Here is a 25840-nt window from a genome sequence, read left to right as displayed (position 1 = left end):
CTTATGTAAAAAGGGGGACTTCTTTCAAAGTTAAGAGGGCACTATTGGGGTACTTGAAAAAAATGGGGGAAGTGTGTCCCTCGATCTTCCCCCCAGGAGGGCCGCCTCTGATGTTGGCCTAATAGTTAATTCAACACAGACGTTGTGAGTCCGGACACGTTGTGTATTCAATTAAATTCAATTAAATTTCTTTTTTTCAATTCCAGCAAATACATTAAAAATACATAGGTAAATACTTGACATATATACACACATATATACGAGTTATATACAATATAATACAGTACAGATTTTTTTTTAATGGTATTATAGGAATTAGGATGGGCATCAAAATAATAGGGGAATTTGTCGAGACGGCCAACCGAACAAAGTATAACGAAATATAGCGCAAGACATGTTTGATATAATTCTTTATTTTTTTAGGAGAGGTGTAAAATATAACTTTATAATAAGTATCATCACAATGAAAAACAAAAGAAAAAAGGACATAAACACACAAACAAACAAAATACGCAATGCAGTATAACAAAATAACAAAAACATGATTAAGATTTATTCAGCTTTTAATTAAAATACTCAAGTTTCTTTTAAAATTGTATCTGGACATTTGATAAAAAACAGCAATTTGAAGAAATTTAAAGGCACTACATTATTTAGACACGTTGATACATTATGGCCCCAGAGTGCCCTACACTTCCTTGCAAATATTGGCTGCTGCCATAGAATTTGCCTATTCACCAACTCTCCACGCCCCCAGGAGTAGCTAGGAGCCCCTTCATTCTAATAATCCCACATCATCGACCCCTACCCGAAGTTACACTGATCGCTAGCGGTGTGCAAAGTTCTTAGATTGGCAACGTGATTAGCTGTCGAATCTATTGGGTCTTTAAATTCTACATATTGGAATTAATGCACACAAAATTCGACCACTCAGCGTGCACCACGCGATAAATTTATGCATTTTTATGCAGGCAATGTGAGAATTCTGTGCGGCGTCGAAGTATTTGCATGTGACCGGCGTAAATGGTGAGAACACACCCCTTATTCAATACTAATTTGCTACGGTTGTGTATAGAAAATAGACTGAAAAGCTCATCATGTATTTATGATTCAATTTTAACTTATTTTGTTGATTGTGTTTGAGAGAATGTGCTGTTTCAATTGTGATTTTAAGTCGATCATTTTTCCTGTAGTCCCATGTATTGCAAATGAGAGGGTGTGATGTGTGAATTTTGTGACTGTTGAATTTAGATGCATGTTTTGTACTGCGAAAAAATAGCACATAGGGGTCTATAAACTTGTTCCTAGTACGTGAACGTGAATTTAATTTACACATTGTATGAGTGTTTGTAGGCATGAGCCTAAAAATCTTAGAAGAGAGTCTAAATCTAACATTTTAACACAAATTTACATTTTAAAATTTAAATTAAAAATGATTGCACAATGACTCAGACTTTTTTGCTGGATTTGAATATTGCCAACTAACCAATCATAGAAAAGCATCACCAATTATAACTTAGTTGTAGAACTCTATTCGTTTAGATTATTATAGGCCTAGATCTACACCAATTAGCTCCATCAGTATTCATGTCATGATGAGTCATGATGGAGCTAATCAATAATCTAAACTTAATTAAATAATTCTACAAAGTACCAGTTAAGGCATGCATGAGTAGACTGAAAGCTTCAAGTTCAAACTCTGATATCAATGGTTGCTCACTGAGGCTACGTCTGGCTCTCAGAAGAATGATTGTAGATCTTGATCTTTTTTTGGTATCAAGAACGAGAGTCACAATGAAACTTTGAATTTAAAGTCAATTAATTAGCCTAACTGATTATCAAGAGCTCAGCTGATTGTGCAAACAAATGAACAACACCCCCAAATTAATTATAGACTATTGTTTCTTTTTTATTAGGGCTAAAGTGTGAGTCTTGAGTGTTTTCTTTCCCACAAAGATCTCTTCAATCTGCTAGACTAGTTGCAATATATCTAGATAGTAGGCCTAGATTGTGTTAAATCAGTGTTACCATGCATCATTTTTCTTTAATCTTGATGAAGAAGAATAGTTCACAATTTTTTTGTTTCTTAGTTTGTGACACATGAATACAATTTAAACAGCAGGCGATGCACAAGTTTGTGTTAACTGATGTTCTTAACATCTTTCACTTGCAGTTCTCATATTACTTCATGGTAAAGCTACGATTTAATTTTTTTTTTTTAATTAAAAAAAAAAATAAACCGAATATTTGAGTATTCGTTTGTAAGCTTGGGAGTGTACTCGGGAACTTCATTACACGGTTGTGCACAGCCTTACTTCATGGTATTATATTCTTCCCTCATCATGTCTGTGCAGGTAATATCAAGATGAAACTGAAATTCATACTCCTGACTCTCCTCCTCCTGGGGACCCTCACATTCATCCGTTGCCAAGACGATGAAGATGAAGATGATTTTGATAGTGAGGACTTGGATGTTCAAGTAGAGGAGGAGGAAGACGTTGAACCAATTGAACAGGTGGAGTATTCACCTCCGGAACCAACAGGTCCACATAACCTTGCTGAACCGTTTGACAGTGCAGATGTTCTTGGCACAAGGTAAATCCTTTTAAATTCATTTTATATAACTTTCCTCTAGAGATAAAAACAGCTTTTGAAGTTATTACCATACATTTTATTAGGCCCCTCTTTAATTCCTTAATTGAAAATGTAGAGGAGGGGGGAGGGGAATTGTATAAGGATTAATGAACATAATGGTATGGTATAGATGATCTCTGTATTTTGCAATCATAGCACTTTGTTGCAGACCAATAATGAACTTGCCATGAAGATAATGGTCAGACAAGTTTTACTGGATGTAAGTACCAGCAGTTCTTTGCAAATTTTGTTCAATTTCAGGATTTTGTTTTATTTTAAATAATGTGACTGCTCCGTGATATGCAGACTGATAGAAGAGATGTAAATCTCAAGCACATTATCTAGAAACAGCATAAGAACCAATTCTTGGTTGGAATTCTTTCTTTTTTCATGCACTAATCCAGCTGTGCGATAGTATACTGAATGAAATATACATTCACACTTTGTCAGAGATGAATATTTCATCTGTTTGGATCCAGAAGGATGTTAACTCATATACTTCTTGCTCTGAACAAATGATTTGAAGTATTGTTACCTATTTTTCTGTAGATGGATTCCATCCAAGGCTAAGAAGGACGGCGTCGATGAAGACATCTCAAAGTATGACGGAAAGTGGGCCATTGAAGAAGCAGAGACTTCCCCTCTTGCCGGAGACTTGGGACTTGTATTGAAGGTATGTAATCTTATTTCATGTGATTAATGGTTTGTGAAGATATTTTGTAGGCTTTATACATGTAGATGATGCCTAGAAACGTGTAATCTATTCAGGAAATCAGGCGGGGAAAAAAAAATTCTGGAAAATGTTTTGGCCATTTTTAATATTTCTGTGTGTGTGGCACTGGTAAATGACTTTTGACTTAAACAAGCTACTTAAATCCAGAGGGAATGGCCCGTATTAAACTAGAACTTAAATGTGACACTGGGTTTAGGCTTTTGTTCAAAAATCAGGTTTACCAAGGGGAGTTTGTCTGATGTATAAGTTTTTTTTTTTGTTCAATGTGAATTTAGACACAGGGCTGGGTTTAACTGAAGTAGTTAGAATGAGGACCAATGAAATGTTAAACAAATAAACTGGATCGCATCTTTAAGTGCTTTCTGATTATGTTTCAAATTAACTGTTTTTCGGTTTCTTTTATTTTTCAGTCCAAGGCCAAACATCATGCCATATCTGCCAAGTTGAACAAGCCTTTTGTTTTTGAAAATGAACCATTCATTGTCCAGTAAGTATTGATTGTGAAAGATAGTGACAGATATAACCTGTATGAAATTTGTGACAAGGCCCTGTGGAGGACTTGTTTAAAAAAAAAAGTGAAAATTGATTCATGTTCAATTGTCTTTGTATATATACATGTATTCAGAAATTAAAGAAATTTTTTGTAGACGATAAACAGGAGAGTTATCCGCTGCTATGTTACTATTCACTGAACGAACTGCTAATTTGAGATTTCCATAGACTTAGTGATCTCATTTTCAAAACATTAATAACCTTCTTATTATTGGTCCAATTTATTTCAAAATTTTGCCATTCTGTTTCTATTGTTCTGCTTTCATAAAAATGGACTTATTACAAGGGTTAGATGGCCCTTTAATTGGCCAAAGTTGCACAATTTGTTTAATCACACGTTATCTTATTAAAGGTACTGCACCCATTTGAAATATTTTATCTTGTAATACACTTCTGATGTCTGATTATTTACATGTACTTTATTTTTAAGATATGAGGTTAAGTTCCAGAACTCCCATGATTGTGGTGGTGCATACGTGAAGCTCCTGACTGATACGCCAGATCTGTCTTTGGTAAGTAACCATCTGAAATTCAGTTCTTACTCTTATACAATAGTTCTGATTGATTTTTGTGAGAGGGAACAAGTACACTTATTCACCTTCATAATTCCATGGTGTTCATTGCGAAAGTTGGATAATTCAAATGCGTATTGAACATCAACTATTATGATTTCAGAATTATCATTCATAATTCACCTTTTGATTTCATATTACTTCCCCCAGGATTCTGTATTTGACAAAACACCATACACCATCATGTTCGGACCTGATAAATGTGGTGCAGATTCTAAGGTAAGATACATACTATTTTGCAGTCACCAAATGTAATATTTTTAGCCCCATGCATTGTCTCTTTCTTTGATTTGTATGTAATCGAGTACTGTTGGCATATAAAAAGATATTGTCAGAATTATACAATTTTTATGCAAAGTAAATTACATTTATCGTTGTTTAAAAAAAATTGTGAAATATGTTCCTTTAATTTAAAAATGGATTGAATAAATATTGATAGTATACTGTTTTTAAACAGTTGTTTTGTTCTTCCCTCCTTATAAAACCTCCCCCAATTTCATAATTTGTCTGTCCTATTAACGATTTCCATTATTGAAATACTAGAATATACAGGAGATACTGGAATTTGATTAAAAAATATGAAATTAAAATTAATTTGAAAAATTTGAACTAATTAATTTTTCTGTCCTGTAATGATTTCCTTTATTAAAATAAAAGAAAAAATAGGAATTTGATTTAAATTTCTTTCTTTTATCTTACAGCTTCACTTCATCTTCAGGCATAAAAATCCTAGTACTGGTGAATTTCAGGTGAGATACAGTATATTTCTTCACTGCTCTGTGTTTGGCTTAATCACTTCTGTGCTACTTTCCCCACTTCCAGAAACAAATTTGCTAGCAGTATGCTTAAACATGAAATGATAGATTGGATTATAGTTTTATGTTATCAGGGTGACTGATAAGGGATAGAGCAATGTCGATCTGGTGCTGCTCAGTGGCTGCCGGGCTCAAGTCACTTGGGCAAAAAGAATTTCCGTTTTGGTTTAATAAAATTTGGAGTGGGCTATTAGGCTATTATTATTATTATTATTATTATGCATAATGAAATTACTTTTCAATTCTACATTCATTCACTTTATATCTCAGACTTTATGTTATGCAATATACCCAGTGAGTGTGTGGAGTTTACTACTATTATGAGTAAACACTGATTTTTTGTTGTTGATGCTTGAGGGCGATAGACCTTTCCCCTTGTATTTGTCTTGTAACTGATCTTTTATCTGTATATCATGTTTTTATGTTTTAATGTTTTTTACGGAGAGTGAAATAAATGAAATGAAATGAAGTGTCACAATCACATGTTAATAGAACAATTATCATTAAAATGCCTCTGTGTTTGACATATTTGTAGGAGAAGCATGCCAAGAAGCCAACTGGTGCATTCAGCCATGTCTTTACTGACAAGAAGGCCCATCTCTTCACTTTAGGTAAGAATTTATCATAAGCGTGTGGCCGTGTGTCACTATCATATCATCCTGAATATATGAATATTACTTTTTTCTTTATTGATAATTTATCTGTGTAATTTTAAAGTTATGAGTTAAAGATGCACTCTGTATTATACAAATGTCACTTGAAAATTGCAAAGACAATGATCTACAACAAAATGAATTATCTTTAACATATGCCGAGTATCTATCAGTCTTTGTTAAATCTTGAAATGCCTGTTTAGACTCATTGGCCCGAATTCACAAAGGAGGTTTAAATTTAACCCATGGTTTAAATCTTCATTTACATAACCCATGGTTTAAAATTAGCGTAATTCATCGCGTACACACTCTCAGTCAGAGGTCCAAAATTAGACGCATTCAAAGGAAATTACGCTTATTTTGCGCTAGTTTTAAACCATGGGTTATGTAAATGAAGATTTGGGCCATTGCTGTTGGGTTTATGAAATATGATATCATAACTGAATGTGAATTCTCTGTAATGATATTGCAATTTAGAGATAAAAGTTAGTCTTAGCACTGTTCAACTATCTTGATCTTGTCTGTATGGTAACCACAAGTTTAAAGAAATGTTCTGAAAGTACATTCTAACCTAATTGTTGCAAAATTTTCTTGCGGCTGTGATAGTCATTCACTGTTCTTTAATCTGTTTATACCATCCAGTGATCAACACCGACAACACCTTCCAAGTTCTTGTCGATCAGAAGGTCGTCAACTCTGGCAGTCTGCTTTCAGATATGAGGTCAGTAAGCTTGTGATGCTCATCAGTCTTTAAGCGTCCTTCAATTCTGACATAGATTAAAGATCAGTGTTGTATTAATTACAAAGATTAAATGTTCATTATTTGTCATACGTCCTGGTGACCATTGCTCTGTTGTCAATTCCCGACACTAGCAAACTTCCAGACTTCAGCCATGGACTCAGTACTAAACCTGACCCTAAACCTAATATAAAACACCTTGTTTTTTGGATGTAGCATCCATTTAATTTACAAATTCAGAAAACTGGTTCAGCGCTATATACAGGGCTCAACACTAACAGGCACTCAGAACACATTATTGCCCAAAATCTTTGTCCGGAACCACCAATTTTCAATTCTTTTACTTAGGGCTCATGCACACAGGCTCCAGAAAGAAAGTTAGAGTGAAACCTGGCTATAATGTGCTTATTCTGTTAAAATAAGATAGCTATGTAACAAAATTTATAGGACAAAAACATATTTAGGTAACAAATGTATAGTACAGTGACATGAAAATGTACTGCATGGATGATGTTTACGGGCACAAATTTTCAATGATCCTGGTTCAAATATACCCGCTAATAACATTTTAAAAATTGTTTTGTAAGTTATGCCTTTTTCTTCATTGTTTTTTACAGTCCCCCTGTAAACCCACCTGCTGAGGTTGAGGATCCTGATGACAAGAAGCCAGCTGACTGGGATGACAAGAAGAAGTAAGAATTAACTTTTCTTTCATACTATATATACAGTCAAACCTGTCTGTAGCGACCGCCCAAGGGAAACACAAAAAGTGGTCTTCTTAGACAGGTGGTGTTTGTAGACAGGTTCATTTAGTACATATTCCAATGAGAAACCATTTTCAAGGGAAACAAAAATATGGTCTTTGTAGACAGGTGGTCACTAAAGCGGGTTTGACTGTATCTATATCAGGTAGAATTATAACAAATCTTGTATTGGGGTAGCATTTTTTTTGTCACCTGAACATGAGTGACATATGGCATAGATTTCAATATGATGACTATGTGGACAGAAATGAGCAGAGATGAACCTGAATGAAACTCGTGAAATTGATCTGTGAAGATATTGTTGTGACAGGTTTTTATCGAGAATTGCCAACCAACAAATAGCTAAATTAATACTGCAGATATAAAAGAAAATGCATTCATGAGGATCATTCACTTGTTTTCATTGTTGCATACTGGGTGTTGATAGTTTAGACTCATGTATACATCTACATAGATCTCACTTCATGTAACTCTTTCTTGAATAATTTTCCCTGTGTATTCTTCTTTCCTGTTCCTTTTCTTTGTGTTTGCCACCCCCTCTCTCTCTCTCTCTCTCTCTCTCATTCTCCATCTCTGTATTTAGGATCCCTGAGCCTGGTGCAGAGAAGCCCGAGGATTGGGATGAAGATGAACCCAAGGAGATCGTTGATGAGTCTGCGGTACAGCCCGATGGATGGCTCGAGGATGAACCCGAGCTCATGGACGACCCCGATGCAGAGAAACCCGACGACTGGTAAACCATAAAACTCACATACCCCATGCTCTCTGTGAAGTAAGAGCTCTCATAGGCCTTCTCTCTCTCTCTTGGAGAGGAAGGGAAGGAAAAGTATAGTTTAGCACTGCACAGTTAACCTATATTCTGTTCATGGTCGACACCTAAATTATTGCCCGCACCATCAAGTGAATGGAAGCTGTGGTACCCACTGAATCAATATTCGAGCCAGAGAAAAAGAAACAGCACCATCTAATCATCACTGATGAATAACTCGAAAAACTGTATAGTCAGGCGGAAATAATCTTTTCAGATTGGACAGCCTTATGAACCCAACAACAACAACAACAACAATCAGTTTGGATTAGAATGCTAGTATGTGAGTTTTTAAAGAATGTTCCCAAAAGCATACCACAAGAAAATTTCCACCAGAGTGTTCCGATTACTTCCAGGAGATTATCCCATGAGGTAGTGGTATGCTGTCCTGTCAGTACATGTTGAGTGAAGATAGATTTGTTCTGAACATGGCTTGATTCGGATACATATGCTTTGTATTGAAGATGAATGTCCCTGTATAAGAAACAAATTGAGTATACACCTCCCTCTCTTGTTAGACCAATTGATGTTATAAATTGTCTTGTGTGAAATGTAGTCGGAGAGAGATTAGATGTTTAAAAACTGGGTCTACTAACTAATATGGATCTCCGTGGGAAAATGTAGCATGGAGGTGCTTTTGCTGATTTCTGACTTTGATTGACCCCCGTACCACAATATTAAATGCATAGCAACTATAGAGTCTTAAAGAAATGCAGAAATACTCAGAGACGGCTGTGATAATTTGAATTTGTTCCTCATTATTGTAGTTTTTTCCTTGAAGTACATGAAATATGAGAGGTATAGATTGCTTATTTTGACTTGATTTGTATTTTGTAGGGATGATGAGATGGATGGAGAATGGGAACCACCAAAGATCAGTAAGTATTAAACTCAATTTCATTCTCTTCAAATGGTCAGTGATCTACATATGTGGGATAGTCTTGGAACCAAATATCCTCTGTGCCAATTGACATGTGTAGCAAAATTAGATGAAAAATCTAAGACTTCTTTTTTTGTTGTTGAGGGAAATGCTAAACCTCAACATAAAGACTGCAGGGGAAATGAGAAAACGGTCTTTATAGTGAGGTGGTTTTTTGATACAGGTTGAAAAATGGAGCGCTGCTCATGGCACAGGAAACTTAAAGACCATTTAAGCAGATGCAACTTGTTTGAATTAAACTCTAGAGGAGAGAAAAGAGAAGAAAATAATACAAGGATAGATATTTAAGGTTTTTAAGGTCCTCGAACACGCTCTGAATAATTATGTGCGTGTGCATTTAAATTCATATTGCTATTATAATGTACTTGTATATAGGGTCCCTATTACAAGCAGTCTTGCTTCTCAGGGGCCCTGGCCATTATTACTTTTTATGTAGTTCTTTGATATTAATCTTCTATTCTATTGATGTTTTTGTATATTTTTTTTAATGGTTAATACATGAGATGAAATGTGAGGAGGTGGTCAAAGATGATGGCAGAAATGTAAAAATCCTACGCTTCTTTCCTCTCTGCAGACAACGCGCTATGTGAAGACGTCGGATGTGGCGAATGGAAGGCTCCCATGGTGCCCAACCCAGAATACAAGGGCAAGTGGAAGGCACCTTACATTGATAACCCTAACTACCAAGGGGAATGGAAGCCCAGAGTGATCCCTAATCCAGACTTCTTTGAGGACCTAGAACCATTCAAAATGTCTCCTATCGTAAGTTCATTTCAATGACTATTGATATTACTTCTTCCTAAAAGGATGGCTAATATGTGGAAAATTGTAAAAAATTATTTGCTTGTCTCATGAAAAGTTCTGTAATAATACCCTGATCCATTTGGAGATTGAGAAAGGAGTTGTGTGATGACTCAAAATAATAATGACCCTGAGAAAAATTGGACACATATAACTGTTTGATTTAGAACATAAGTTGATGCTAAAGCTACCTGATATAATACTTGGTGAGATAGTTGAATTGTTAGTAAAGTTTATTTAACCATAAAATGAAACATGTACATACAAATTAGTAACATAGTAAACATAATACGGTAAAGGACACCCTTAGAAGCAAATTGCTTGTGGTGGGGCCTTAAAAAGAAAAAAAACAAACTACACATAAATTATACAGTTTAAAAACTTTAAAATAACATGATACAAACACACATGCACGCTCACACATATACATACACACATACATTCAAAATATCCTCCTCTGCTCAAACTTGTTTACATAAATCATTAAATAATAACTGCGTGCATCGTACTTTAAATCGAGATTGAGTTGTACTTTCCTTAATATCATTACTCAAATTATTCCATTCCTTAATGCCATTTAAATAGAAAGAATTTTGTGCATTTGTCGTACGAACTTTAAATAAATGTAAATCTTTTTTCTGACGAGTAGAATACGAGTGAATATCGCTATTAATAACAAAGTTTATATTAGGAATTTCTGGCAATAGGCGATTTTGAAATTTAAACATAAATATGCGAGTATTAAATTGAATCAATTCAAAAATTGGGACTACGTGTGTTTTAACAAAAAGTTGCCGTGATGGGGCTAAATAATCAGATTTAGTAATAATACGCACGGCTCGTTTCCGTAACAAATAAATCTGATCTATATATGATGCATAATTATTTCCCCAAATAATATTACAATAATTTACATGTGGAAAAATACAACATTAGCAAAATATTTGATGGTAAAACATGCTTTAGCTTTGACAAAACTCCAATACTTCGAGATAATTTCAACGAAATGCAATCAATATGAGGTTTCCAATTAAGTGATTCATCAATTATAATACCAAGAAACTGAACAGATTCTTTCCCTTCTATAATATTTACATCAATTTGTATAGGCAATAAATCACTAGGGATCTTCCGATTTCGAGAATGAAATATTACATAATTTGTTTTATCATAATTGAGAAATAATTTATTACATTTAAACCAATTATCCAATTATATCAATTCATTATTCATAATATCAACTAAAGTAAATACACTACTATGTGATGTAATAACTGAAGTATCATCTGCAAAGAGTGTAAAATTTAATACATTTGAAGATTGTTTAATATCATTTATATAAATCAATAACAAAAGGGGCCCTAGAACTGATCCTTGAGGAACACCACATATAAAATCCCTTTTAGTCGAACAGACACCATCAACCACCACATACTGCTTTCTATCACTCAAATAGTTTTCAATTAATTTCAATGGAAGGCCGCGAATACCATAATGATTTAATTTTTTGAGCAGTATGTGGTGGTCAATAGTGTCGAACGCTTTTGACAAATCCATAAACACACCCAACGAATAGTTACCCTTATCCATATTCTTAATTACATAATCTGTTAAATGAAGTGCTCCCAAACATGTAGAATAAGTCTTCCTAAATCCAAATTGCTCATTAATCAATAAATTGTTTTTAACCAAAAAATCATAAATTCTTTTTTGCAGGATTATTTCAAATAATTTTGAAAAAATTGATAAAAGAGCAATTGGTCTATAATTTTGTATATTTTCTTATTCATTTTTCTTATAAATGGGTATAATTTTAGCTAATTTCAATCTGTCAGGGAATACTCCAGAAGAAATTGATTTATTAAATATATCACATAATGGATCAACAATAAAGTGTATACATTCTTTTACTACTCTGGGAGAAATACCATCTGGGCCACTTGCTTTATATGGTTTCAATGTTTTACTAAGTTCAATTATTTCAAATACTGTAGTAGGTTTTAAAAACAATGTAAAATCATTATGATTTTTTAAATAATCATTAAATGAAGTATCTACAACAGGAATGCCACGAGCTAGATTACTCCCTACATTAACAAAGTATGAATTGTAACATTCAACAATCTCTTTTCTATTATTGTAACTAATATTTTCAAAATACATATTACACGGCAAATCATCGGCTCGTGGTCATCGGCAAACCACGAGCTAGATTACTCCCTACATTAACAAAGTATGAATTGTAACATTCAACAATCTCTTTTCTATTATTGTAACTAATATTTTCAAAATACATATTACATGGCAAATCATTCTTCTTGCTCTTTCCTAGTAATACATTAACTTGTGACCATGTTTTCTTGCAATCATGTTTATACTTGGCAAACATTTTTTAATAGTACTGTTTCTTAGCTGTTTGTAATAAAGAAGTTAATTTATTTTTATATATAGTATACTTAGTTCTATTATTATCATTACGTTGTTTCAAGAACTGTTGGTGTAATTTTTGTTTCTTTCGTACTGATATCAAAAGTCCTTTACTCATCCATGGTTGCTTGAATTTGCACTTCTTTTTCTTTTCAAAAATGGGTAACAATGGAAAACAATCATCGTACAATAATGAGAATTTACATATAAATTTATTATAACAATAATTCACATTATCAACATTATTCATATTTGACCAATCTACTTTTTTCAACTCATTCTTCAGTCGAGATATCCCGTCTTTTGTAATTTTTCTTTTGTTCATACTAGCAAATTCAGAACGATGTCTATACTGATTATCTTTATTATTTTTACAAACATTAATACAATACACTGGAAAATGGTCAGAAAAGTCGGAGTATAATAAACCTGAATGTACATTATCATTTAAAGTATTTGTAAAAATGTTATCAATAAGTGTTGCAGTTTTTGTAGATACTCGAGTAGGTTTCAAAATTAGTGGAAGCATATAAAATTTCAATTTCAATTTCATTTATTTCCACAGATTCATAAAAGACAATGTAAATTACAATCAAATATAAAAGTATTACAACAAAAGATGAACCTGCAGAGGGGGTGATCAAAAACCACAGAGGTTTATCGGGGATCATCCCCTGCTTAAAATTACAATATAAAAATACAATAGTTTTTTTTTTAATTAAACAATAACACATACATGTACAAAAACATATATAGATATTACATGCAAATCTATGCGTGGGGTGAGTAGTAGTGGGTTGGTGGTACCAAGAAATACAATATAAAGAGGAAATGAATGATATACAGGAAAGAAATATTGAGAACAATAGAAAGAAACACCGTACAAACTATATCTTAAGAGTTGGATACGAGATCAAATATTGTTTCAACTTTGACTTGAAAGAATAAAGTGATGAGCAGCTGACAATATCATTGGGAAGTAAATTCCATAGTGATGGTCCACTAAAATAAATGTTCCTTTGAAGAAAAGTTGTTTTAACAGAGGGCAAATGAAATTTATTTGAACTTCTTGTTTCATAAGAGTGAATTTCAGCATTAACAATGAACATCTCATTAAAAATACATGGTAGCTGATTTTTCTTGAAAAGAAACATAAATTGAGCAAGTTGCATATAATATAGAGATTTCACATTCAAAATATTCAGGCGTTTATACAAGGGTGCAGTATGTGCAAGATAAGTAGAGTTTGTTATTGCACGAACAGCCTTTTTCTGTAAAATCTGCAAACGGTTCATTAAGGTAATTAAACATCCACCCCAAGCTAAGACGGCATATGAAAAATGTGGCAAGATTAGAGTATTGTATAAATTCATTAATATTTTTGGGGGGAGCAGTTTATTTACACTATAAATAACTCCCAGTACACTGGCAATTTTTGAAGATATGTAACTGACATGACTTTTCCAAGTAAGGTACTCATCTATGTAAACTCCTAAAAATTTAGTTGAATTAACTCTGGTGAGCAACACATTATCAAATTTTACATTCAATTCATTAAAATCACCTCCAACCTTTCTTCTCCTGAATACAATATAATTAGTTTTTTTCATATTAACAACAAGTTTATTAGCAGTGAACCATTTGCAAACTCTACTCAGTTCTTGGTTTAAAACCTCATTTAAATTTTGCACAGTTTTACCTGATAATAATATATTGGTGTCATCAGCAAATAAAACAAAATTAAGCTTGTCAGACACAAAGTGAAGATCATTTATAAACAACAAAAACAATAAAGGACCAAGAACACTGCCTTGGGGTACTCCTGTTGAAAGGATCTGTGATTGAGAACAAACATTATTAAATTTAACAAACTGTTTCCTATTCAAAAGGTAATTTTTGAACCATTTGAGAGGAGTTCCCCGTATGCCATAAAATGATAGCTTTTGTAACAAAATAGAATGGTTAATACAGTCGAACGCTTTAGATAAATCAAGGAATATACCAACTGGAATTAGCTTATTTTCCAATGCCTGAGTAACAAGATTTAAAAATTCAATTAGAGCCATGGATGTTGAGTGTTTTTCACGAAATCCAAATTGTTTAGCATATAAAATATCATTCTTATTCAAGTAGTTAATGAGACGTTTGTAGACCAATTTTTCTAATATTTTTGAAAAGATTGGCAAGATAGAAATAGGTCGATAATTTTCTATTTTTTCTTTACAGAGATTCTTATAAAGGGGTATTACTTTTGCTAACTTTAATTGATCTGGAAGTTGTCCTGAAATAAAAGACTCATTAAAAATATGACAAAGGTGTTTGGCATAAACATGTATAGTTTTCTTAACAATCTCTGGTTCAATATCATCATGTCCGGCACTTTTATTTGCTTTAAAACTACGAACAATCTCGACAATTTCTCCCTCAGTAATAGGTTTTAAGAAAAAAGAATTGGAATAATTACCTTGTAAAAAACAATTAAAGTCATTTATGGAAGAGCATTGATTGCCTAGTGAGGCTCCAATAGAAACAAAATAGTCATTGAACAACTCTGTAATTCTTATATTGTCATAAATTTTGTCACCTTCATTTAAAATAAATTCAGGACGGACACCCTGGGGTTTCCTCCTTATTATTTCATTAATGTACTTCCAAGTCTTTTGCATATTGCCTCTCACGGACTGAAACTTATTTAAATAATATTCTTTTTTCACATATCTTATATCTTTATTCAGCTTATTCCGAAATGTTTTAAAATTACGTTCTCTCTCTAGTGATGGTTTGGAAAGATATTTTTTATACAATCTATTCTTCTTCTTACACCGTTTTTTAATTTCGTTAGTAATCCATAGTTTAACACTTTTCCTTTCCTTAATTGTAATCTTTTTAAGTGGAAAACAGGAATCATATATGTTTTTAAAAGCATTCATGAATAGATTATACTTCATATCAACATCAGATGTATTATACATATTTTGAAAATTCAAGGTACTGAAATTTCTATTAAATAATTGAAAACCAGAGTCAGTTATATTGCGTTTATAAAATACTCTTTCGGAATTCACTGGTTTATTCCAAGAGAGAGTGGCAAATATAGGTAAATGGTCTGTTATATCAGTCAATAGAATACCAATTTTTAAAAATTCATGTACTGTATTTGAAAAAATATTATCGATAAGAGTTGCACTTTCCTTAGTAATTCTAGTCGGATTATAAATAATTGGGAAAAAACAATGAGATGCCATTAGTTCGGCAAAGTCATTTACATAAAGGCACACATCCATTTTCATTAAATCAATATTGTAATCGCCCATAAGATAACAGTCTTTATTTTCTTTTTGGAGGTTGGATAACACTGTATAGATATCATTGATGAACATTCCAACCGATTGATTAGGCGGTCTATACATAGCTCCGATTAAAATATTTTTGTCACTCTCTCTTGGAATTTCAATAAAGATCATCTCATATTGTTTGTTTACCACAGTAAGATCAGAACGATGAAAATATTTTAAATTATCGTGTATCAGAATTCCTACACCTCCTCCACGACCTTCAACTCTGCCACAGTTTACATAAGAATAATTTGGAGGAACAAATAATGAAAAATTTTCATCCTGATTTATCCAAGTTTCAGTTAGACCTATCACATCAAATGTGACTGACAGAGAAGTTATATAATCAAATATATTTTCATAATTCTTCCTTAGGCTACGACAGTTAAAATGTATAAATGATAATGAAGTCTTTGAGTCAACTTCATTCATAAACTCATTGAATTGATCTTCTAGAAGGTATGGTGTACTATCCTCTTTGCAGAAATCAGATAAAGGCATTAGAAAAAGTACCACCCACTATACATGTATATTACAGCTATATAAATAATGGTTAAAAAAATGTACCAACCACAAGAATAGGTTATGGCATACAAGATTGATACATGTACCACCACTACAACAATAATAAACAACACCCCACAGTATCTTCAACAGCTAAGAGGAAGAACAACAAAAAAATTACAAAAAATTACAAAAATTACACACAGCCAAGGAATTATAAAAAGGTCTTTATAAAAAAGATTAAAATATTTTACTTAAGTTAATAAAAAATAAAGTCTCATTGACAAAGACTAGGATACATTAGATTCATACAACTATGTACACAATAACAAATATAAATCAGTATGAAAAATACAGCAAGTGAAATGTCACTGTCATGAATCTTGACACTATCATTATCAATGAAAAAAATAAACATATTACTGGCAAGTGAGGAAAGAGAACTACCACACAAGTTTCGGGAGAGTGTTTAGAAAGTCAATGTTTGGGATAAGTCGTCTTACAGACTCACCATGAGTGGATGGAACATTCGCAAATACCTTCCCATCCATAGTCCAGCAGGTTGTGACTCTATCGCTCTTCTGGGTAGCAATTAGCAAACTGTGTCTATAGCGGGTAAGGTCCTCATGAACTGAGATTTTTGATTTCTTAAGTTTCTTTTTCTCCTTCAAGATTTCTCTCTTTTTTTTGTGGGAAGTAAGCTTAACGATGATTGGACGCGCTTTCGGTCCACCTGGCTTGCCCACACGATGCGAGCGGTCGATGTCAGAAGACCGAAGCTCGACTCCTAGTTGCTTTACCATGATGTCAATCACGACATCATCGGTGATCTCACCTGCACTTTCAGGAGAACCAAAAACTCTGATGTTGTTTCTCCTAGAGTACTGCTTCAGCTCCTCAAGTTCCCCGTCCAGGCGACCGATGGTGTCTTGCTGCTTAGTCAGCTCAACATTGAGATGATCAACCTCTTTCCTTTTCTGCTCGACAGCAGAGTGCAGATCCAAAATAGTTCCAGCATTCTGCTCAATCCTTTCAAGAAGTTGCTCCTTCACTCCTGCCAGTATCTTGTCGATCACCTTGTTGACAACGCCTTGGAATATCGTAAGAAGTTCATCGTTTTGAAGCAGATCAACAAGTTGTTCAGCACTGATGAGAGGTTGAGATGGCTGGGCCTGGGTTTGTGCTTTAGGCTTAGCTCGAGTATTCATTGCTGATTGTCTATAAAAACTCTAATAGAAAACGAGGTAAATTTAATGTAGCGAGACGTTTGATGAGAAGGATGATGAAAAATATATTGCACAGCGGAAGTAAAAGTAATCAGATTCCGGCACAGGTCAGGTGAGTTCGCATGAAATGAGTCGATGGCGATGTACATGTAGGCATGTACACACACGCAAACAGAAAATGTAAATGACCGCACGCAACAATTGGTAGATGGGACTGTACTATAGTCCAAGTCTCACAGAAGCAACACGTCTCAAAATACAAATAGTTACAGTATCATAAATTACCTCTTATGAGCACAAACCCAGCGCTTTAAAAGATCCAGTGACAGTAGAAGAGGGTTCCAAATGAGTTTACATGGCTAAAAAGAAATAGTTCCAGGTAAAAAAGGTAAAAGTGATTGGCAAGATTCAAATCACGCACGATAGCGTCCACCAGCCCTCAGTAAACAATCAAAAAATGAAAGCATTTTTTTCTAAAAAATCATTTGTTTTATCATGAGAAGCACAATTTAATAAATCAATATTATAGTCGCCCATAATATATATTTCTTTTCGTTCACTATCCAATAATTCTAAAACAGAGTTCATCTTTTCTATAAAACATGGTATATCAGAGCTTGGTGGGCGATAAATACAAGTAATTACAATAGGTTTTTTTAAAGGTTCATTTGTTTCAATTGATACAATTTCATAATCAGGTGTAATGCATGTCAAATCATTGCAAATTTTATACTGGATGTTGTGCTTAACATAAATGGCAACTCCCCCACCGTTTTTATTGTCTCTACATTGTTGTATCAAGGAATACCCCTGCATAGAATATATATCAAGATCAAGATTTGGGTGGAACCATGTCTCAGAAACAGCAATAATATCAAAATCAAATTTCACTGAACTGAGTAGTAACTGAAAATCATCAAAATTCTTTTTTAAACTTCTTGCATTTATATGTATTAAAGACAAAGATGGTGAACATAAGCTATATTTCTTTCCAAAATCTTCACAAAACATATAATCACATTTGAGTTGAGTTACATCATAATCATTATCCAAAAATGGTGTTTCACTGAATTTGAGTTCTTTATTCATAACAAATGGATTCATTTTCAAATTTTGGAGTCTTTCAATATTAATATTTTGATTCAATTAAAAGAAACAAAAATCACAAAATCACAAATTAAATCCCCTATTAGGGAATACTGAGTTCAATAATACAAGTTCAAAGTAAAAATGTCTATTGAGAGGGTCGGGAACCTCCCAGGGAAATATTATAGTTCTGTCATCTTACTTTCTCTTTCTCTCTCTAGCTGTCTATCAGTCTATGTGAGTTTTTCTTCACGTTCTATTCATGTATAATGTGGTTACATGACATGATCAGATGATAAGGCAATTTTGTTGGCGTCTTATCGAAAATCTTTATCACCAAAAAATGATGCTTCCCGACTACGGTTGGCTCGAGATCGATAAAGACGCAGCGGGGAACATGCTTGCCAGCTCCAGAATTGATTTGTGTTAGAGAGTGAATCCTGTTTTGGCCAGTTTGCATTACGTACCACGTTTGCCAAGTGGCTCAGTAATTCATGTGCCATAATCACAGATTGGCCTAGACAAATTGGTTAGTAAATTACTAAAATAACTACAAGGATTACCTATTTTCCACCTTTATAAAACAAAAAATGACTGTTTTTTCTCGATTACCTGTATGTAGAGCTTGTATGCAAATGGCCCTTATAATATTTAAAAGGTTTGCTGAAGTCACAATTTGGGGAAAAGATTCAGCTAATCTTTTTATCTAGCCCTGACTGACTTCTTGATTTTGTTTTTGTTCCTTTCTCTTATCCATTTGCTCCACTTGATCTACCCCTTCCCCCTCTTCTCTATCTCTCAATCTCTCTCACTTCTTCTCTATATCCATGTCCCTCTTTCTCACTCTCTTCCTCTCCCCCTCCCCCCCCCTCTCTCTCTCTCTCTCTCTCTCTTTCCCTCTTCCTCCATCCCTCCATCTCCATTCTGTTTCATCAGGGAGCTGCTGCCCTTGAGCTATGGTCAATGAGTGATAAGATCTTGTTTGATAACTTCATCATCACGACCGATCGAGAGGTAGCTGACCAGTATGCTGCTGATAGCTTTGGTCTCAAGCGCAAGGAAGGAGTCGTTGCATCAGCTGTAAGTACAGAAATGTTTATATTTTATTGAAATGCATGTTATGAGTGCAATACAGTCAATAATGACAACATTTGAAAAAGAGATTTTCATTATGATTCACCTTTTAAATCCCCCTGAGATATTCATTGCAGATGTACTTTATTTGTACATTTTCTGAGCATACCATGATTATCTTTTTAATTTTTCTTATTTATATTTTTAACTCTTTATATGTAACCAAATCAAGATCAGAAATGGATAATTTTGCAATGCCATTGGGTTGCCTGTAGTGATCTTTCCGTCGATTAGTGCCTTAGGTGTGGCAAAGGAGCAAACAGAGCAGCGAAGAAACCAACCAAAGTGTATATAGCACACTCTTTATGATTTACCTCTTTGCTAACATTTAAATATTGTTTGTATCTGTTTTACAGGAGTCCTTCGTATCAGGTCTAATCGATGCTGCCACTGAGAGACCATGGCTGTGGGCTGTGTTTGCTCTCGTTGTTGTCATCCCTCTCTTCTTCTGTATAAGATTCTGCTTAAAATCGGTGAGAAAAAGTTTTGAATTCTTAGTGTTCATGTTCATGATTTAATTTGCCTAGTTATTAGTTATTTTCATTGGCACAAAATATAAAAAAGAAAGAAGGAAAAGGACAATTAATTAAAAAAATGAAAGTGATGATTATTGTTTCTGTAGTCAGTAGTGAATGTAGCTAGTTTGAGATTAATGTTATTATTGTTGTTTACATAGTATTAACATGAAGTTCTTTAATTGAAAAAACTTTCTCTTACAGTGTATGCCTTTTTATGTTGAACGTGGATATCATATAATTTTTGTATCATTACTGTGACATTAATGTGTTTTTAAGTTGCCAATATTACAGTACAGTAACAACATTTTGCTGTTTTTTATTGTTACAGAATCCAGAGGAGTATGAAGTTAAGAAGAGGGATGGAGCAACTCCAGACGATGAGAGGGAAGGAGAAGATGAGGATGAAGAAGGAGAGAAGGCTGAAGAGGAGGATGTATCAGCGGAAGGAGATGCCGTAGTGAGACAACGAAAGAAGACCACCAAGGCAGACCTAGAAGGTCCCACAGAACAGGTTAGATACCAATGACTTACTTACTGACTTAAGTGCACAGGACGGAGTGTCCCCTTGCGCTCCTACGGGTGGTCTGCCTCTATTCACTTCTGTCCTGGGCTTGGTGTTGGGCAGCCTCCAGGCTTAATCCAGAGTCTTGGCGGATTTGGTCTTTCCACCTCAGGGGAGGACGCCCTGGTGGCCGTGGCCAATAAACGCTAGCTATGTGATAATGATAAGAACAGCCACATTTGTGTAGCACATTCTATTGCTACTCTGCACATGATAGTGCACATGCTCTGCTCCTTGGGGAATATTTCGGCCAGGTGCCATTTTACAAGCGCTCACATGCCAATCCAATCACTTCAGTATTCACATCCTATATCTTTTCTACCGGTAACCATTCAACACCTGGGTGGAGAGTGGCAAATGTAGGTAAATTTCTTGGTCAAAGGACACCAGTGCCATGGTCCTAGACACAGAGGAGTACCGGTACCTGTAAGAATGGGAGCAGGATCCATAAATTTGGGGGAATTTTTTGTATAAGGATCTTGTATGTAGCATTAAAAAAGAGATCAGTATAGATTACAATCTTAATATATGGTAGAATTTGTTAGCCATCTTTACATCATTCAGTACCATCTTTAAACCATAACTGAAGAATATGTTTTCATATCTGTAAAAATCAATACAAGATTAGGTAGTGTTATTCTTCCATCTTTGAAGGAAGTTTGTACTAAGATATGATTCCAAATGTAAAAACCTCCATTTGTCTTTTTTTCTTGTATTCATTGTTGTTGTTTTCTTGTTCTTGTTCATCCATTAGGCTGAGGAGGAGGCGGCACCAGAAGAAGCACCAGCACCAAAAGAAAAAGCCACGTAAGATACTCCATTCTTGTCAAACTATCACATACACTCCCATGCTTAAAAGTGAATACCAGAAAAAGTGTTAAAGCTGACAATTAATTTTTTTTTTATTGGAACAACAATTTCAAATTGGTATAAGAAAATGTGTTTTGATAAGCCAGTTCGTAAATACTTACCGCACATGGGCAGATAAAGGTCATTTGTTCCTAATTTGTAAAACTCATCGCGATGAATACTGGTATTGTGCTCATGAAAGTTATGTAATCAGTATTCATTTATGCACCAACAGTACATTTATCGGATACATAAATGGAAGTATTCTTCTCAAGAGGCAAACAAAAGGTATTCATGAAGCACCTCCATCACTTTGGCAGTGATTATTGTAAAATGCACAAGTACATGTATCCATCGTGTAAAAGATCTGTGGATATTTTAAGGTCATGTGTACCGAAGCTATTTAGGAACTGGCTTATTGTAGATGTAGCAAACATTACACTCTCAAAAATGTGCCTCTATAACATGGTATCCTTGTTTCTCTTTCTTCACAGCACACCCAAGAAGCCTAAGACGCGCTCAAGAAAGGAATGATGACGTCCTGTTGCCTAGCAACCCGTCAGTTTGCTGAGGATAGCATCTTCTCTTCTAGCAACAGGTGTCTAGTCAGTCAGCCTTCATGATGTCAACATAAACAAAGGCAATACACAAGTTTGTTTGTAAACTCGGTCGAGTGAGTCACATAATAATAGTATTCTGGATTTATATAGCGCCTAATGCATCTACGATACCTCTAAGCGCTTTACAGATATTACTATTAACCCAGTCATCAGATAGACGCTTGCCTGCACACACTGTCCAAGGTCTAAACTGTCTCAGTGATGGTTTAGATGTTTTTCTTTTGCAGGCAATTCTAATTATCTCTTTAGTGCACAAATAATCATTAGATTTTAATGAAAAGTTTATCCAAATTAGTTACTTAACTAGTCATTTGGTGCCATTACTTTGTTTTTAAGCACAACTGCTACAGAGTTGTTGATTATTCAGTTGTGTGGTGGCATTACAAATTAGGGAAACCCCCAAAATACAGAACATCCTGTTGTAATCACCCTGTCAGTAAACAAACAAAAACAACAACAGAAGATGATATATGATTGACATCATGAATGCTGGCTACTGTTGGACTTTCATTGTAGTGTAGGGCTAGAGATAGTTAGCCAGTGGATTGTTTATATTCTGTTTTGTAGTAGCAAATATTTTCTATCAACTTTTTGTTATTTCTTTAAATTTGAGTTTGATTCCAGGAATACTTGATTGTTTCTAGCGCATTTCCATTCACACGCGATCACGTTTATTTCGCAATATGAGCTTTGTGTTCATTCTTTCTTTATTGATTTTTTCATTTTTTTGTTTGTTAAAAGGACTGTTGGTCTATTTATTAACAAACAATTCAATAGTGTATAGACTCACAACGAATCGCAGGACACATGAACCAATGATTAGTTTGATTCTGGACTATTTGCTCTTTGGTCATTAATTGCAACATTCTTTTGTTTTAAGTAGGTTCTTTGATCTACAGTAAATGAGAAATGTAAATCTGCTAGAGAACATTTACAGAGTTAATGAATTGAATATTGAAAATGTAAGGGAACTGTATAGAAAATAGTTTAGTTTCATCCCCATGACATTTGTCTCGTGTGTATAAGAGTTTCAAATTCATATGATAGATAATTAACATTCGTATTGTATTTGTACCAATTTTTGAAAATGTCAAAATTCTGTGGTGATGAATTTATTTCAGAGTTAGATAATGGATTGTTGGATGATGGATTGAATGAGAGATTTTTAAAAATATATATGTTGGGGATACACTGGCTTGTATTTGATTCCACTTGATTTTTTTCTTCTTTCATTTTTTTTCGTTGATATTTCTCCTTTTGTTTGGCGTTTCTTACAACAGATATATACAGATGATACTAGCGGTTTTAGACATATACTAGAATAAACATGTAGTTAATTACAAATCTGTTTCATTATTATTATTATAACTTTTTTAAATATTGTCAAGGAAATGAATGTTTGACTTTTAAGGTCTTATGATTTCAAGTTCTATCATTGTTGTTGTTACAGGAAATACATGCATACATCGAAAAGATGCCGATACTGCCCTATTATGTCAAGTGTTTTGGTTGTGTGTCTTTAAAAGATGAAGAGAAAACAAGATCTGCTCGACATTCATGTTTTGTATGTCAAGAAGAATTGCTTGTAACCAAGGAATAACCTCCTCGTTGTAACTAGACTATAGATATTCAACTCATGTAGCTTAGGTTGTTAGATCATTGGAACCACCCAAGCGAGGAGTTGTTGTTTTTAGGTAGAATGTTTTACTCTTTTGAAATGGATAAAATGGTGCATGAAGTTGATACATGAAATGGATACATGGATATGAGATACATGAATGTACTCGACAGTTGTGCTAAGGTGCTTACTTGCGGTTGCGGATGTTGCAGTTAGTAGGATAGATGGATATATTCTTTAATATCATGTCTAAGAATATATTCATATTGGCAAGATTATCCCCTTACCTCTATATGCCTACATAATTGAAGATGAATTTGAGATTTTCGTTTAAATGCTTCGTTTTGTAAAATAACAACTGATGGGGTTAGTTTGATAAGATTTATTTTAAGTGATATTGATGCGGTGATTGAAGTTCTAGTGTAACATTGGCTCTCATCTTGACAAAATATGTTAAACAATGCGTAATGATCTCTTTAAGCTGTAACATTGTTGGTATTTGTAATGATTTACTTTCTTGGACACGTTTCAGTTTCGGGTTGGTCTTAAATGAGGTAGCATGTTTGCTTTCGGGTGTCAGTCTCTCAAGCCAAATTTTTGTGACTCAAAACTGCTAAAAAAATTGGGTGTATGTTTGTTAGTTTTTAAGATGTTGACAGGAGTAGAACTTGGGTAGATTTCCTTCAAAGTTGTAGATTCCATATCGGGTTGTCCAATCGTATGAGTAATTTATGGTGTCTTTGCATTCTTGGTTGGTGATGGTGATAATGTATTCGTTCACGTGGAGCATAAAGACTCTTTTTCTCCTTGATGCTGCATGTTGAAGAGTGTCGTTTGGAAAAGACATGGGGAAACAGAAAATGGTGATAAAGTGTTTGAGAATGGTTCAAAGTATTATGATTCGACAAAGCGCACAATATATTTTCAGAGCTATAGTTGCATTGGTGTATTGTGTTTCTTTCTGGACCACTGAGCATGTTGCTCCAATACAAATCAAGAGGTCTGAGAATCATCAACCTGAATTATACATGTCTTAACAGTTATAGGAGTAGGAAATAAAATGTTACTGTTGACAAGTAATTATATAATGGGTGTAATATTTGATATTTCATTGGTTCATTCATGAGAATTTCTTGTTCTGACATAATATCATCTGTTGAGAGCCAGAAGGGCATTAACTCTGCATTAGACGTGAAGAGTTAGCACCCTTCTGCCTCTAATCACACACGATATTATAGTTCGTTTCATCGTAAAGTGTTATTTGCATCTATGAAAACCTTTTCAAAGCCAAAATGAATGTCAATATTTATATATATGTTGGTTGTTGTATTTCATCCCAGAAGTGGAAGGGAAAAATAATTCCTGTTTACTATGCACTTGTTGAGCTTAAAATCAATAATTAGATTCCATGGTGGGTGAATATTGTTTGTTATCCATGAAAGAAAATGTACATGTGATTAAATATTCAATTGAGGTTGAATCTTTTCCCCTTAAGCATACTGTCTACATTGTAATATTATCTGTTGAATTTTAGTTGTTTTGAATTATGTGTTCATTTTGTTATGCCTCCGCCACCGAAGGTGGTGCCGGAGGCATCATGTTTTCGGGTTGTCCGTCCGTACGTCCGTCCGTCCGTCCCGTTTGACCGTTATCACAATATCTCAAGAACCATTTAAGATTTAAACTTAAGACTCGGGAATAGTATTTATCACCATAGGAAGACGATCTGATTAGATTTTGGAGTACGTAGGTCAAAGGTCACAGGTCACAGAGGTCAACTTATGAAATTCCTTGTATTGAGTTTGTTAGCGCGATATCTCAAGAACCATTTGAGATTTAAACTTCAAACTTAAGGATAGTATGTATCACCATAGGAAGACGATCTGATTAGATTTTGGAGCACGTATGTCAAAGGTCAAGGGTCACAGAGGTCAACTTATGAAATTCCAT

General features: G+C 34.2%; 2 protein-coding genes across 2 annotated transcripts; one reads left to right on the top strand and one right to left on the bottom strand.

The window, feature by feature from the left end:
- Positions 1-896: 896 nt before the first annotated feature.
- Positions 897-25384, top strand: LOC586348 (calnexin-like). The gene is made up of 18 exons (XM_786133.5): positions 897-1026; positions 2355-2595; positions 3184-3307; positions 3778-3854; positions 4350-4431; positions 4642-4710; positions 5193-5240; positions 5842-5917; positions 6602-6680; positions 7316-7390; positions 8046-8195; positions 9108-9148; positions 9785-9972; positions 19526-19669; positions 20080-20196; positions 20570-20752; positions 21558-21610; positions 22147-25384. The coding sequence occupies exons 2-18, from the start codon at positions 2366-2368 to the stop codon at positions 22184-22186; spliced, it is 1776 nt and encodes a 591-aa protein (XP_791226.3). The 5' UTR covers positions 897-1026; positions 2355-2365; the 3' UTR covers positions 22187-25384.
- LOC115922241 lies at positions 16687-17939 on the bottom strand. Its single transcript, XM_030980737.1, has 2 exons — positions 17789-17939; positions 16687-17506 (listed from the first exon to the last, which is right to left on the bottom strand). The coding sequence occupies exon 2, from the start codon at positions 17483-17485 to the stop codon at positions 16721-16723; it is 765 nt and encodes a 254-aa protein (XP_030836597.1). The 5' UTR covers positions 17486-17506; positions 17789-17939; the 3' UTR covers positions 16687-16720.
- Positions 25385-25840: the final 456 nt, after the last annotated feature.

The sequence above is a fragment of the Strongylocentrotus purpuratus genome, unplaced genomic scaffold (assembly GCF_000002235.5).
Source record: "Strongylocentrotus purpuratus isolate Spur 01 unplaced genomic scaffold, Spur_5.0 spur5_scaffold_11, whole genome shotgun sequence".
Taxonomy (NCBI): domain Eukaryota; kingdom Metazoa; phylum Echinodermata; class Echinoidea; order Camarodonta; family Strongylocentrotidae; genus Strongylocentrotus; species Strongylocentrotus purpuratus.
This window is presented reverse-complemented; position numbering and strand designations above follow the sequence as displayed.